At 35.2% G+C, this 14828-nt stretch overlaps 1 protein-coding gene across 3 annotated transcripts in view; it reads right to left on the reverse strand.

Annotated features, from left to right (window-relative positions):
- RPS6KA6 (ribosomal protein S6 kinase A6) overlaps positions 1 to 14828 on the reverse strand; it is a 174477-nt gene that overhangs the window by 57012 nt on the left and 102637 nt on the right. For all 3 annotated transcript variants that reach the window (XM_047765584.1, XM_047765586.1, XM_047765585.1), the window contains exons 7-8: positions 3350 to 3456; positions 2866 to 2903 (exon numbers count right to left, since the gene is read on the reverse strand). In XM_047765584.1, coding sequence (XP_047621540.1) covers positions 2866 to 2903; positions 3350 to 3456 — 145 coding nt within the window. The remainder of the gene's footprint in view (positions 1 to 2865; positions 2904 to 3349; positions 3457 to 14828) is intronic.

Raw genomic sequence — 14828 nt, forward strand, 5'->3', positions numbered from 1 at the left:
AATCAACTGTCAAAAATTTTTACAATAATAAGAGTTAGCTACTAATTAAATATGATGCATGTTAACCAGTGTTTTTTCCAAACTACTAATTTGAAAAGAAAATGTAGATATCAGATATATAAAGGGCTTTTCTTGGCAAGTGTTGGGGGTAGGGTAGGGCAATGTATCTTTATATCCTTAAGTGACTCTTTTATAAGACTTTAAATTTTAAAAGCCTGCCCACAACAATAATTTTATGTACTATGTGTAAAAGTAATCTCGGTGACTAATTTTCAGATAGCCATAAAAATTACTTAAAATTATGTTCTTAATGTATATATTTTTTCTTAAATATTCAGCTCAAATAGTATGATTTAATTTGACACTATATTTTTCTTTTCTCTTTGTAGAAATTATTTCTAAATTATGTCTCTAAGAAAACACATTATAGCAACTACAGACAATTCAAATTAATTGTGTTCAATTCATAAATTTTAATGGGATATTATAAGTATATTTTTTTCTAAATCAAGCAAGTCATATTACATAGTTTGTTTTTATACAGACTAGTGGGCGTGTTCCAGAAAAAGAAAACCTAAGATATAAAAACAATAGAAATAATATATTAGCAAGTACACAGATCTTTTGGGGATATCCATTCTTGATCTACTGATTTTGTGCTATACAATCATAATCTCAATATGAGGTTAGTCAGGCTCAAAGCACAGCCATATCAAGTAACTTTGCTAAACTCCATTGTTACATCAGAGTAATGTGTTAAATATTAAGTTTATTCTTTATATCTGAAGGATTTTTAAAGTGGAGGATAAAAAGAAAGGTACTATCCCTCTTCTAATATTATTCTGGGGAAACTTAGAATGCTGGGGAAGGCCCTGTCGAGATAAGACATTCCTAAATCACTATAGGCTTACTGCTATCAATGACAAATAGCAAATGATACTTTTGACTATAGTATTTTGAAATAGAAGAAAAAAAGAAAGGAAGACAAGGAGGAGAAAAAGGAAGGTAAGGAAGGAAGAAAGACACATAGAACATAAGAAAGCAAGAAAGAAGAAAAAAGAAAGAGAAAGAAAGGAAAAATAAAAAGAAAAGGAAATTAAAGGAAATAATGAAAAGTTTTAAAATGGTGCTTTTCAACTAACCTTACTGGAATGTTGTGAGGTTAAATTCATAAACTTATTATTCATTTAAAAACTCTGAATTAGATTATAATCATAAAACAGTGTAAATTACCTAATATTTATCACTGTGTACTTTCTTTAAAGAAAACTTGGTGCCACTTTAAGGAAAATGGGTTGTTTAATATATATATATATATATAGGAGTTCCCTTTGTGGCACAACAGAAATGAATCCAATTAGTAACCATGAGGTTTCAGGTTTGATCCCTGGCCTCACTCAGCGGGTTAAGGATCCAGCGTTGCCATGAGCTTGGTGTACGTTGCAGACACGGCTTGGATGCTGTGTTGCTGTGGCTGTGGCATAGGCCAGTGGCTATAGTTCCGACTCGACCCCTAGCCTGGGAACCTCCAAATGCTACATGTTCATCCCTAAAGCAAAAAAAAAAAAAATATATATATATATCACAGTTTCTTCCTGTTACAAATCTTGTGTCCCTTGCTTACAAATTACATTAATTCTAAAACTACTCTTCACTTTGTAAGCCTGTTTAAATCCAAAAGGTGTAAAAAGCAAAACTGACATTATAAAAACTATATATAAAGCAAGTTGACATGACTATTCACCCAATTAACCCTAATGTAAAAGGGAGATATGGGTAGAATCTATTATACTCTTTTCTCATCCTCCTTCCTCACTCATGGAAAAATAGGCATAATTTATTTAAAAATGAAAATAAATTCTCATTGGCACTGCAACTAAAGATTGATTGCTATAAAATAAAAATTTATATTATATAAAATTTCAAAACTCCACTCGTTTACTCGTATTTTCTTCCTTGTCCTCTTTTAGTCCTTTTAAATGTTTTGCTTCTTTCATATATGTGAAATAGAATCCGGCTATGAATCAGTAAGATTTATTGAACTTTGTCACATTTGCTTGAGCTTTCAAGTTGACTTCATTCTTTCTTTATTTATATTTATTTTTATTTTTATTTTTATTTATTTTTCATTCTTTATTTTTACATTGGAGCATTATACTTGGAGGAATTCAAAGCAATTTACCTTTAAACTGTACTGATCTAAAATTCTCTGTAAACACCACATTTTCATTTTATCTCTGTTTTAACATTCTGATAATTAAATACAGAATTTACTATCTATTTAAAACATAAGTAACCTTTTGAGATTGGCTCACTCAACATAATGTCCTTCAGTCCATCCAAGTTGTTATATAAATCAAGTGGTCTTTCCTTTTTATTGCTGCATAGTATTCCATTGTACAGATATATCACAGTTTGTTTATCTATTCACTCTTTGAAGGACATCTGGAACATTTCCATTCTCAGGCTAGCACAAATAGAGCTGCTATGAAAATTCATGTATAGGTTTTTTGTGTGCATGTAAGTTATTATTTCTCTAGGATAAATGTCCATGTGTGTGACTACTGTATAGTTCTACTTTTTCTTTCAGTCTAGACTGAAACAAAGATTTTTTACCTAGAAAACCAAATGTCATTTCTTAATGAAGATAGCAAGTCTATTGTATAAGTTTTGGTATTATAATTAGAACATATTAAGAGAGAGCTTATCCACCCTTTAAATGAACTTTAGTCCACTAAAGGTACAAATAAAATACAAAGTAAATCAAGAAAGAGGGCAAACAGGCTTACACAAATATATATACACATTTTAAAATAACAAAAACATATAAAACAGGCTTAGGGTAGAATGAGAAAATTTGCATACCTGTTAACTTGATATGTCCTATTTCATCAAGCAAAATGCTGTAAATCAAAATTCACATTCAAGAACATGGGATAAAATATTTCTATATACAACATTTATATAAAATAAAATAGATTAATATCTATCTTGTATACTGGCAAATTTTGAAATGACTAATTTAAAAATCAATGGATAAGCAATGAGGTCCTATTGTATAACGCAGAAAACTATATCCAATCTCAGGATAGACCATGACAGAAGATAATATAAGAAAAGGAATGCATTTATGTGTATGACTGGGTCACTACAGTACATCAGAAATTGGCACAACACTGTAAATCAACACTACTTTAATAAAAATTTTTAAATTACTTTCTAAAGTAAGTTTCATATAACTGTATAATTCATGTGTATTTTATATGATCTTTAAAATAAAAGACCTAATGGAGAGAAAAAGTTATAGAAATACTGGTAACTGGGATACATAAGGAGAATATAGCTTTACTTTTCTGGCTTCAGATCTCTATATACAATTCCTAATCGGTGCAGATGATCCAAAGCAAGGGCCAGTTCTGCAAGGTAGAATTTAACGTCTTCCTCTGTAAACAGAACCTAGAATAAAATAATAATTTGCCATTTGATATTTTCTTCAATGTTAAATTTATTTAAATTTTCTTCTTTAAAAATCAGTAAACAGACAAATCTAGGCAAACAAGAAAATAGATGAAATTAAGCCCTTTAAGAATCCTTTCCTTCAATATTAAATATTTTAATATAAATCTTCCTAAAGCATATAATGTAGTCTGCATATATTACACTGAATTACTGCACAGGATTTACCTTTTTTGAAATGAAAGTGTCATAAGTCAATTTTATTCTAATATTTTACTGATTATATACGTATGTACTACAGTTATAAAATACTATGCGTATTATAAAGTATACACTTGTAATAGAAAAATTTAAATGGATAATTTTATGATAAAACATTTTAATTTTATATTTTTACTATTATTCAATTACTAATTTTAGTACACTATTATATATGGATGCTCTCAAGAACTTCACGGTTTATAGGATATTTTGTTTTAGCATTGGTAATTTCACTATTTCTCCTATTTCCTCTTTCAGTGTCTACTATCACTTCTCAAGAATTTTGTTTTTAGCAGATCTACTAACCCAAAGCTTCTACTATACCAACACAAGTTAAGTTAGTAACTCTTACATAAAACAGTTCTAAAACCAATCTCTAATCTAAGGGGTAGCTCCAGGACTCTTCTGCTACTAGAATACATAGGTTTAATGGCACTGAATTCCTCCATCTTTTTGTGCTTGGGAATAGAGCTGCTATGATGAAATGAAAAGAGTATTGGACTTGGAGTTAGATTAGCAGTGTAACATTTAACATGTTACTTAGCCCTCTGGGCTTCAGTTTCTAAACCTGTAAAGTAAGGATAACAGTATCTGCTACATCTACTTAACAAGGTTGTTTTAAGAGTTAACTAAGTTTATATGGGAAAACAAAAGCTTTGTAAATTGTAAAATTCTTTGTGTGCAACCATTAGGTATAATTATTATTATAGCTTTATGTCTACATCCATTCATAAGTGAATAACTTACACACAAACTTTGGCACTATTCAACCATTAGAAGTAATTGATAAGATTTATGAAAGGTTTTCAAATGGTAAAACAAATGTTTTGAAATTGGTTATTTTCATGAAAGAAATATGTATTATTAATAGGAAAGCCCAAAATTTGAATGAAATTATCATAAAATCTTATAACAAGTTTGCCCACTTAGAAATAAGTCCAGTGAATTACATTATGCAGAATCAGATTACTAGTAAAATTGCTGAGAATGAGCAGTTTGATACTCTACCTGCTTTTTAAAAATGACCTATAGAAAAACAAAGCTTGTTCATTACATTTCGGGAGAATTCATTTTAATACTATAATGGTAACATTTTTACAAGAACATCATTTTCACATATTTTAAGAAGAAAAATACTTGTTAGCTATTTCACTTCTGAGGAAGGCTAATCAAAATGTTTACTGAAATCTAACTCATAAGAAAACCCTAAATAAAAATCTTATAAACTCTAAAGAAGAAACAGCCTAGTTTATACTTTATGGCAAGCACATTTATTATCTTGTAGTGAAACTGTCTCTGTGGAAAGCCTCATGTTGAAAACAAATATGAAACTTATTAAGTAACTATTATGTGCCCAGTCACTTCTCATTCATTATGTTATTACAATGTTTCAAACAATGAGGTAGGTATTATCTAGTAAGAGGCAGGCCTAGGATTTGAACTCAGAAATAACTGTCCTTAAGAACCAGGAGAAGAGGTAGTTCTTAGCGACAATTTCTGCCATATGCTATGTTACAACTTTTTTTCTTAAGTTTTGGCTTAGTACCATTAATGCTTTCCCATTCACTAATCATCCTGAATCTCCCAGAAAATAAAAATCATCTAAAACCTCAGCACCCTGAAGTGAACATTACTGGTCTCTTGTTGTCTACTTGTCAAATCATTCATGCATGTCTATACGCATGTATGAGTTTATGTGTTTCAACATATTTGAGATCACACTATATGTACTATTTAATGGCTTCTCCCCTCCCCCCCACTTAATACAACATCATCGGCATTCTTCTACATCTTTAAAACTTTTTTATAAAGAATTTTCAATAGCTCTGCAATATCAACATACTAATTTACTATAATTTACCTAAATGTTCACTAGGCTATTTCCAGTTTTTCACTCTTATAAATAACTCTGTAATATGCATATATTTTTGGTATTTATGATTATTTCCCAAAATAGATTTCTGAGAAATAAAAAAGCAAATACTAAGCAATAAAGGAGAATAAATAGTCCAAGATTCTTGACACACAAAATAAAACTATTTGCCAAGAGGGTTACAATGATTTCCACTCTCATCAGCAGCTTATGAAAGCATTTGTCTTAACCACATCCACAATAGCACTGAATATTACACTTTAAAAAACCTCTTCTAATTTGATATACAAAGATGGCATCAATTGTTTTATTTAAATTTTGATTCTTAGGCTATACATTTCTCCATGTCTAGTAGTCTATTTTTTACTGAATTATTAGTAATATTTTTGTCCATTTTCCAGTACTTACTTACTGTGTTTTCAATTGGTACAAGCCCTTTAAATATTAAAAAATGTCAGTTCTCCATCATATTACTACTGGTACATATTTTCCCCACTTTCTGCTTGGCTTTTGTGTTCAATTATTCTTAATTTAATGTAGTCAAATTTATATATAATTTCTGTATGATTTTCCTTCATTACTTTAATGACTAAGGAGCCCTCCATTCAATAGTCAACTACATATTCAGCTGCATTTTCTTTAAGGATAGTTTTTTCCCCCAGATTTAGCTCTGTAATGTAAGATTTATCTTTGTATGTAATAGTGATGGCAATTTAAATTTTTTTGAAAAATCTAATCAATTTTTTCACATACTACTTACAGAAAAATCAATTTCTTTGCCATTAACTTGGGATTCTTTCTCTATTATACTAATATATGGTAAGTCATTTACACCAGAATATTTCTTGACTAAATGGTATGTGTCTAATCTTGTGTTGATACTATGTTTTGCTTATAGCAGTAGCTTTATAAAGTTCTGAAAAGAGGTAGGGCAAAGAAAGAGTATTCTCTATTTTCAAAAAGCCATAGTTCTTTTCATTTGTTTACTTTTCCAGGTATGTTGATAAAATCATCTGTCAATTTCAAATAAGAATTCTTATCAGAATTTTGTTTCCAATTTTGTTAAATATATAAATTAATTCTGGAAGAACTGGTAATTTTATGATTATCAGTCATTCATCCCATTATATTTTCTTGAGATTGGCAAAATATGGCACAGCTTAAGTGTTTTGTGTGTGTGTGTGTGTGTGTGTCTGTCTCTCTGAGAGTGTGTATTTGCAAGAGAGAAATTTATTTTTAAAATATATATGACATACATGATACATTTTTTTACAAGTACAAAAATTTATTTTAAAAGTATTTTCCTTAGACATAAAGTATATGTTCTCCTTTTGAATTATATAGAAGTTTTTGTACATACATATGAGGTATAACCAAGAAAAAAATGTCTTATTAATAAGCTGTCTATAGAAGTAACCATTAAATCATTTCTTATAAGTTTGTTCAATGAATATACTAATTTATTGTCCTTTGGAAAAGGCATTTAAAATGCTTGTTCTGGGGAATGAGGCAAGACGGCGGAAGAGTAGGGGGATGTGCTCACCCTTGCCCACAAACACAACAACAAAACACGTCTACACGTAAAACGACTCACAGAGAACAACAACTGAATGCTGGCAGAAGAATATAAACCTCCAAAAACAGCAAGAATCTGCTGACATAACTGTGTAAAACCAGAAAAAAGAGGAGACAGAGAGAAGGGGACTCAGGACCGGACTGGCACTCACGAGAGGGAATTGTGAAGGAGAAAGGGAATCCACAGCCTGGAAAGTCACCTAACCTACGTAAAGATCAACAAAGTTGGAGGGATCTCCAGACACCAAGAGAAGCGCAGCAGCAGGTCTGAGATCTAAAAAGGAGAGTGAGAGCCACACAGATCATCTGAACCACTGGCACAGACACCAAAAACCAAGATGCTCTGGTGGGGGCTGGGCACCAAGACCTAGGCCCTGGAGGTTAGTCCCTGGGAGTGGGCTGGGTTGGCAGTGTGGAGACAGCCTGAGGGATTAGGAAGCAGTACGACATGGAAGGAGGGAGCAATACACTAAGGGCTGGGAAGTGGAAAGCCACAACAGAGGGAACCCGGGAGAAGGTCTAGACCCACAGGAGAGACAAGGTGCCAGTATTGGGGAGGGGAGAGGAAGAGGGGCAGGCCACCATAGTATACTCCTTGTGCCCCAGCGTTCACGCTTGCCCACAAGCTAGCAGAGAGCAGAGCTTCCTAGTGCATCCCTCCTCCCCCATCCCATGCACGCCTGGCCCAGCTGCCATCCCTGCAGACTGGCCTCACCACCCTCAGGAAGCCATCCACCACTGTGGCCTTCCCGGGCCCACCCTGCCTGCACACAGCAAGTGCCTCACTCCTGCGGAGGAAGCCACCCAGCACCGCTTACCCTCGGGAAGAGGTCCATGGCCCAGAAGCACCAGGGCAAGCCCTGCCAGGCCACAGAAAGTGCTCCTACATTGTGGTGTGCACCTGCCAATCCCGCCCGCCCTGGGAAAGTGCTCCTTTGCCTTGGAGACAGCTGGTTAGCCCCACCCAACTCAGGAACTGCTGCACTCCTGTGTGGAGCAAGCTTCTCAGCACCGTCCACTCTTGGGAAGAGCTCCACAGCCTAGGAGTGCCAGAGCAAGCCCTGCCCGGCCACGGGAAGTACGCCTACACCGTGGTGCACACCTGCCAATGGCACCTACCCTTGGGAAGCAGTCCTTTGACTCGGAGACAGCTGGTTAGCCCCACCTGCCTTCAGGAAGTTCTGCACTCCTGCAGAGCAAGACTCCCAGAACCATCCAACTTTGAGAAGAGCTCTGTGTCCCAGGAGCACCAGGGCAATCCCTGCCCAGCAATGGAAATTGTGCCTATATCACAGTGCGCACCTGCCAGTCCTGCCCGCCCTTAGGAAGGGCTCCTTTGCCTCAGAGCCAGATATAGCCCCATACATCCTCAGGGAGCACTGCACTCCCATGGAGCAAGCCTCCGAGAACCGTCCACCCGGGGGAAGAGCTCTGCGGCCCAGGAGCTCTAGGGCAAGCTCTGCCCAGCCACGGGAAGTGCACCTACACCACGGTGCGCACTTCTGAGTGCAAACCCGCCATCGGGAAGCGCTGCCCTTCTGCCAAGAAAGCCTCCCAGCACTGTCCGTGCTCAGGAAGAGCTCTGCAGCCCATGAGCACCAGGGCAAGCCCTGCCCAGCCACAGGGAGTGCACCTCCAAGACAAAAAAGGAAAACACAAGCAAGATGAAGAAGCTCAGAAACCATTCCCAGTTAAACCAACAGGAGAACTCACCTAAAGCAGTCAACAATAAAACAGACCTCTGCAGTCTGAAAGACTTGAAGTTCAAAAGGGAAACAGTGAAAATACTGAAGGAATTAAGAGAAGATATAAACAGTAATGCAGACTCCCTCAGAATGGAACTATAAAATATAAGAAGAAGCCAAGAAAAACTAGAAAATTCATTTGCCGAGATACAAACTGAGCTAAAGTCAGTAAAAAACAGAATGAATAATGCAGAGGAACGAATTAGTGACGTGAAAAATAGAATAATGGAAATCACCCAAACAGGACAGCAGACAGAAAACCAAATGAAAAAAAAGAAAGCAATGTAAGAGACCTATAATATAAAGCAGGTCAATCTATGCATAATATGAATTCCAGGAGGAGAAGAAAAAAATGAGGCGATTGAAAATATATTTGAAGAAATTATCGCTGGAAACTTTCTAAATCTAAAGGATACTGATTTCAGATACAGCAAGCACAGAGGGCCCCAAAAAACTTGAACCCAAATACACCCACACCAGGACATATTATGATAAAAATGGCAGAAGTTACCAATAAAGAGAGGATCCTAAAGGCAGCAAGAGAAAAGCAAAGTGTCACTTATAAGGGAACCCCCATAAGACTATCCACTGATTTCTATACAGAAACCCTACAGGCCAGGAGGGAACGGCAAGAGATATTTAAAGCACTGAAAGGAAAAAATATGGAAACTAGTATACCCTATCCAGCAAGAGTATCATTTAAAACATAGGGGAAATAAATTTTTTTCCAACAAATAAAAGCTAAAAGAATACAGCAATACAACATCCATTCCAAAAGAAAAGCTGAAAGGGATTCTCTAAAAAAAAAAAAAAAAGAGAGAGAGAGAGAGGAAGAACTAGGATGGAGGAAATCACAATCAGAGAGCAGTCACTTAAATAAGCCAGCATACAGGTCTAATCATGAAGATGTTTAAATTAAAATAATATTTTAAAAAAGACATCAAAATCATAAAATGAGGGCAAGGGAAGTAAGGAAATGAATAGATTCTTTTTTTTCTTTTTTCTTTTTTTAAATTTTATTATGGTAATGATGTGTTTGAACCTACAGGACTAGCAAGCTAAAACACACAATAATAGGAAGGGATTAACATACTTTTAAAAAGGGCAAGAACAAATCAAACCGAACATTACATTCACAAACAATGAAAAGAAAAGAACTTCAGAAGAAAATAACTGGAGATCATTCAACCAAAAAAGGAAATGAAGAATGGAGAATCATAGAATCAATTGGAAAATGAGGTTTAAAATGGCAATAAATAATCATCTATGAATTATCACCTTAAATATCAATGGATTGAATGCTCCAATCAAAAGACACAGAGTGGCAGATTGGATAAAAAAAGCAAAAACCTTAAATCTGCTCCTACAAGAAACTCACCTTAAGGCAAAGGTCACATGTAGATTGAAAGTGAGAGGGTGGGAAAAGATATTTCATGCCTATGGACAGGAAAGCAGGAGTAGCAATACTTATATCAGACAAAATAGACTTTAAAACGATGGCCATAAAGAAAGACAAAGAAGGACACTATTTAATGGTTAAAGGATCCATTCTAGAAGAGGATATTACTATCATCAACATATATGCCCCAAATATAGGAGCACCCAGATACCTACAACAAATACTAACAGACATAAAGGGAGAAATTGATGGGAATACAATCAGAAAAGGAGACATTAACACCCCACTCATCCAAGGACAGATCCTCTAAACAGAAAACCAATAAGGCCACAGAGATCCTAAAGGAAACAATAGAAAAGTTAGACTTAATCAATATTTTTAAGACATTACATCCAAAAAAATCAGAATATACATTCTTCTCAGGTGCACATGGAATATTCTCAAGAACAGACCACATACTGGAGCACAAAGCTGACCTCAACAAATTTAAGAGTATAGAAATTATATCAAGTATCTTCTCTGATCACAATGGCATGAAACTAGAAACCAAACACAGGAAAAAAATGAGAAAAATCACACTACATTGAGACTAATCAACATGCTACAAAAAAAAATGGGTCAATGAGGAAATCAAGAAGGAAATTAAAAATAACTCAAGACAAGTGATAATGAAGAGACAACCTCTCAAAATCTATGGGACACCACAAAAAGTAGTGCTCAGAGGGAAATTCATAGCAATAGAGGCCTTCCTTAAAAAAGAAGAAAAATCTCACATCAACAACTTAACTCACCACCAAAATGAATTAGAAAATGAAGAACAAAAAAACCCTAAAGTCAGCAGAAGGAAAGAAATCATAAAGATCAATGAGGAAATCAATAAAACAAAGATTCAAAAAACAATAGAAAAAAATCAGTAAAACCAAGAGCTGGTTCTTTGAAAAGGTAAACAAAATTGACAAACTCTGGCTAGGCTCACCAAGAAAAGGAGAGAAAGAACCCAAATAAACAAAATTAGAAATGAAAAAGGAGAAATCACAATGGATACTGCAGAAATACAAAAAACCATAAGAGAATACCATAAACAATTATATGCCAACAAATTTGACAATATGGAAGAAATGGACAATTTTCTAGAGTCTTACAGCATGCCAATACTGAATAAAGAAGAAACAGATCAACTGAACAGACTGGTCACTAGAAATGAAATTGAATACGTCATAAAAACACTCCCTACAAATAAAAGTCCAGGACCAGATGGCTTCAGAGGTGAATTCTACAAAACATACAAAGAGGAGCTTATACCCATCCTCCTTAAACTTTTTCCAAAGTTTAAAGAAGAAGGAACACTTCCAAAGACATTCTATGACACCACCATCACCCTAATTCCAAAACCAGACAAAGATACCACCAAAAAAGAAAACTATTGACCAATATCTTTGATGGATACAGATGCAAATATTCTCAAAAAATTTTTAGCCAACCAAATCCAACAACATATAAAAAAGATCATACACCATGACCAGGTAGGGTTCATCCAAGGTGCACAAGGATGGTTCAACATACACAAATCAATCAAAATTATACGCCACATTCACAAAAGAAAAGTCAAAAACCATCTGATCATCTCAATAGATGAAGAAAAAGTGTTTGACAAAGCCCAACATCCATTCATGATCAAGACCCTTGCCAAAGTGGGTATAGAGGGAACATTCCTGAAAATAAAGGCATTTATGACAAACCCACAGCAAATATAATACACAGTGGAGAAAAGATAAAAGACATCCCACTAAAATCTGGAATAAGACAGGGATGCGCACTCTCACCACTTATTCATCACAGTATTGGAAGTCCTAGCAACAGCAATCCTACAAACAAAAGAAATTAAAGGCATCCAAATAGGAAGAGAAGAGATAAAACTGTCACTGTATGCAGATGACATGATACTATACATAGAAAATCCTAAGGACTCAACCCCAACACTACCTGAACTGATCACAAAATTCAGCAGAGTAGCAGGATATACGAGTAATATTCCAATATCAGTCGCATTCTTGTATACTATCAATGAAATATTAGAAAAGGAATACTAAATACAATACCCTTTAAAATTGCACCCCAGAAAATCAAATAACTGGGAATACATCTGATCAAGGAGGTAAAGGACTTATATGCCAAGAACTATAAAACCTTAATCAAGGAAATTAAGGAAGATGTAAATAAATGTAAAGATATTCCATGTTCCTGGATTGGAAAAATTAATATTGTAAAAATGGCCATACTACCCAAAGCAATCTACAGATTCAGTGCAATCCCTATCAAATCACCCATGACATTATTCACAGAATTAGAACAAACAATCCGAAAATTTATATGGAACCACAAAAAAGCCAGAATTGCCAAAGCAATTCTGAGGAACAAAAACCAAGCAGGGGGCATATCTCTCCCAGATTTCAAGCAATATTATAATACCCCTGTCATCATGACAATGTGGTACTGGTACCCAAACAGACAAAGAGACCAATGGAACAGAATAGAGAACCCAGACACCTACGGTCAATTAATCATTGACAAAGGAGGCAAGAGCATAGAATGGGAAAAAGAAAGTCTTTTAAGCAAGTATTGCTGGGAAACCTGGACAGCTGCATGCAAAGCAATGAAACTAGAACACACCCTCACACCATGCACCAAAATAAACTCAAAATGGCTGACAGACTTAATATAAGACAAGACACCATCAAACTCCTGGAAAAGAACACAGGCAAAGCTTTCTCTGATGTGAACCTTATGAATATTTTCTCAGGTCAGTCTCCCAAAGTAACAGAAATAAGAGCAAAAATAAACCAATGGGATCTCATCAAACTGACAAGCTTCTGCACAGCAAAGGAAACTAAAAAGGAAACAAAAAGACAACTTACAGAATGGGAGAAAATAGGTTTGAATGACGAGATGGACAAGGGCTTAATCTCTAGAATATACAAGCAACTTATACAACTCAACAGCAAAAAAGTCAACCACCCAATGGAAAAATGGGCATAGGCCTGAATAGACATTTCTCCAAGGAAGATATACATATGGCCAACAAACACTTGAAACAATGCTCACCATCCTTGGTTATTAGAGAAATGCAAATCAACACTACCATGAGTTACCACCTCCCACCAGTCAGAATGGCCATCATTAAGAAGTCCACAAATAACAAGTGCTGGAGGGGGTGTGGAGAAAAGCAAACCCTCCTGTACTGTTGGTGGGAATGTAAGTTGGTACAACCATGTACCTTAGATAGCTATACACAGAACTACCATATGACCCAGCAATCCCACTCTTGAGCATATATCCAGACAAAACTTTCCTTTAAAAATACACATGAACTCACATGTTCATTTCAGCTCTATTCACAATAGCCAATAGCTGGAAACAACCCAATGTCCATTGACAGACAATTGGAATAGGAAGATGTGGTATATATACACAATGGAATACTACTTAGCTGTAAACAGAACGACATAATGCCATTTGCAGCAACATGGATGGAACTAGAAGACTCTCACACTGAGTGAGGTAAGTCAGAGAAAGAAAGACAAATACCATATGATATCACTCATATCTGGTATCTAATATCCAGCACAAATGAACCTTTCCACAGAAAAGAAAATCATGGGCTTGCAGAACAGACTTGTGGTTACCCAGGGGGAGGGAGCAGCAGTGGGAGAGATTGGGAGCTTGTGGTCAACGGATGCAAACTATTTCTCATGGAATGGATTTACAATGAGATCCTGCTGTGTAGCACTGAGAAGTATGTCTAGATACTTACAACGCAGCATGGCAATGCAAGAAAAAATTATGTATACATGTATGTGTGATTGGGTCCCAGTGCTGTACATTGGAAAAAAAATGTGTTTTGGGGGAAATAACAATTAAATAATAAATTTAAAAATATTTTAAAAATAAATAAAATAAGAGTCTACATCAAAAATAAAATAAAGTGCTTATTCTTACCTAATATTCCAGACTTAGGAATCAAAACTTACTGACTGCACCTCTGTGCCAGTATGGGTTTAGATAGCCCCACCTAAGAATGGAGGTCTGAAGAGTTTAAAAGAAAACTGGAAATGACTACAAGTAACACTTTCTCAAACATATTTTTGATACTTATATAATCTAGCACAAGAAATCATAAATAATTGTTATAATATTGTCCCTCTGTGTCTTGGAATCATCTTTTAATAAGGTCCTTTAAAGACCCTCTTTGGAAGGGGGTCCTAGACGGACTCTATCACATACTGAATTATGTTTGATATTAAACAATATGCCAAGGTAACAGTCTATGTTCATGCATGGAATGTTCTGCACTGGAAGTAAACAGATATAAGCCAGAGACCTTAGCAACTGAAGCACTAACTAGCATCCCAGAAGAACACCATTCCTTTCTCACAGCAAGTTCCAGAGATCTGGGAATCAACAGTAGCTCTCCCACACTCAACGTTTTAATTCTGGAAGTGAGATGTTGAACCACTATCAC

Source organism: Phacochoerus africanus, chromosome X (genome assembly GCF_016906955.1).
Source record: "Phacochoerus africanus isolate WHEZ1 chromosome X, ROS_Pafr_v1, whole genome shotgun sequence".
NCBI lineage: Eukaryota > Metazoa > Chordata > Mammalia > Artiodactyla > Suidae > Phacochoerus > Phacochoerus africanus.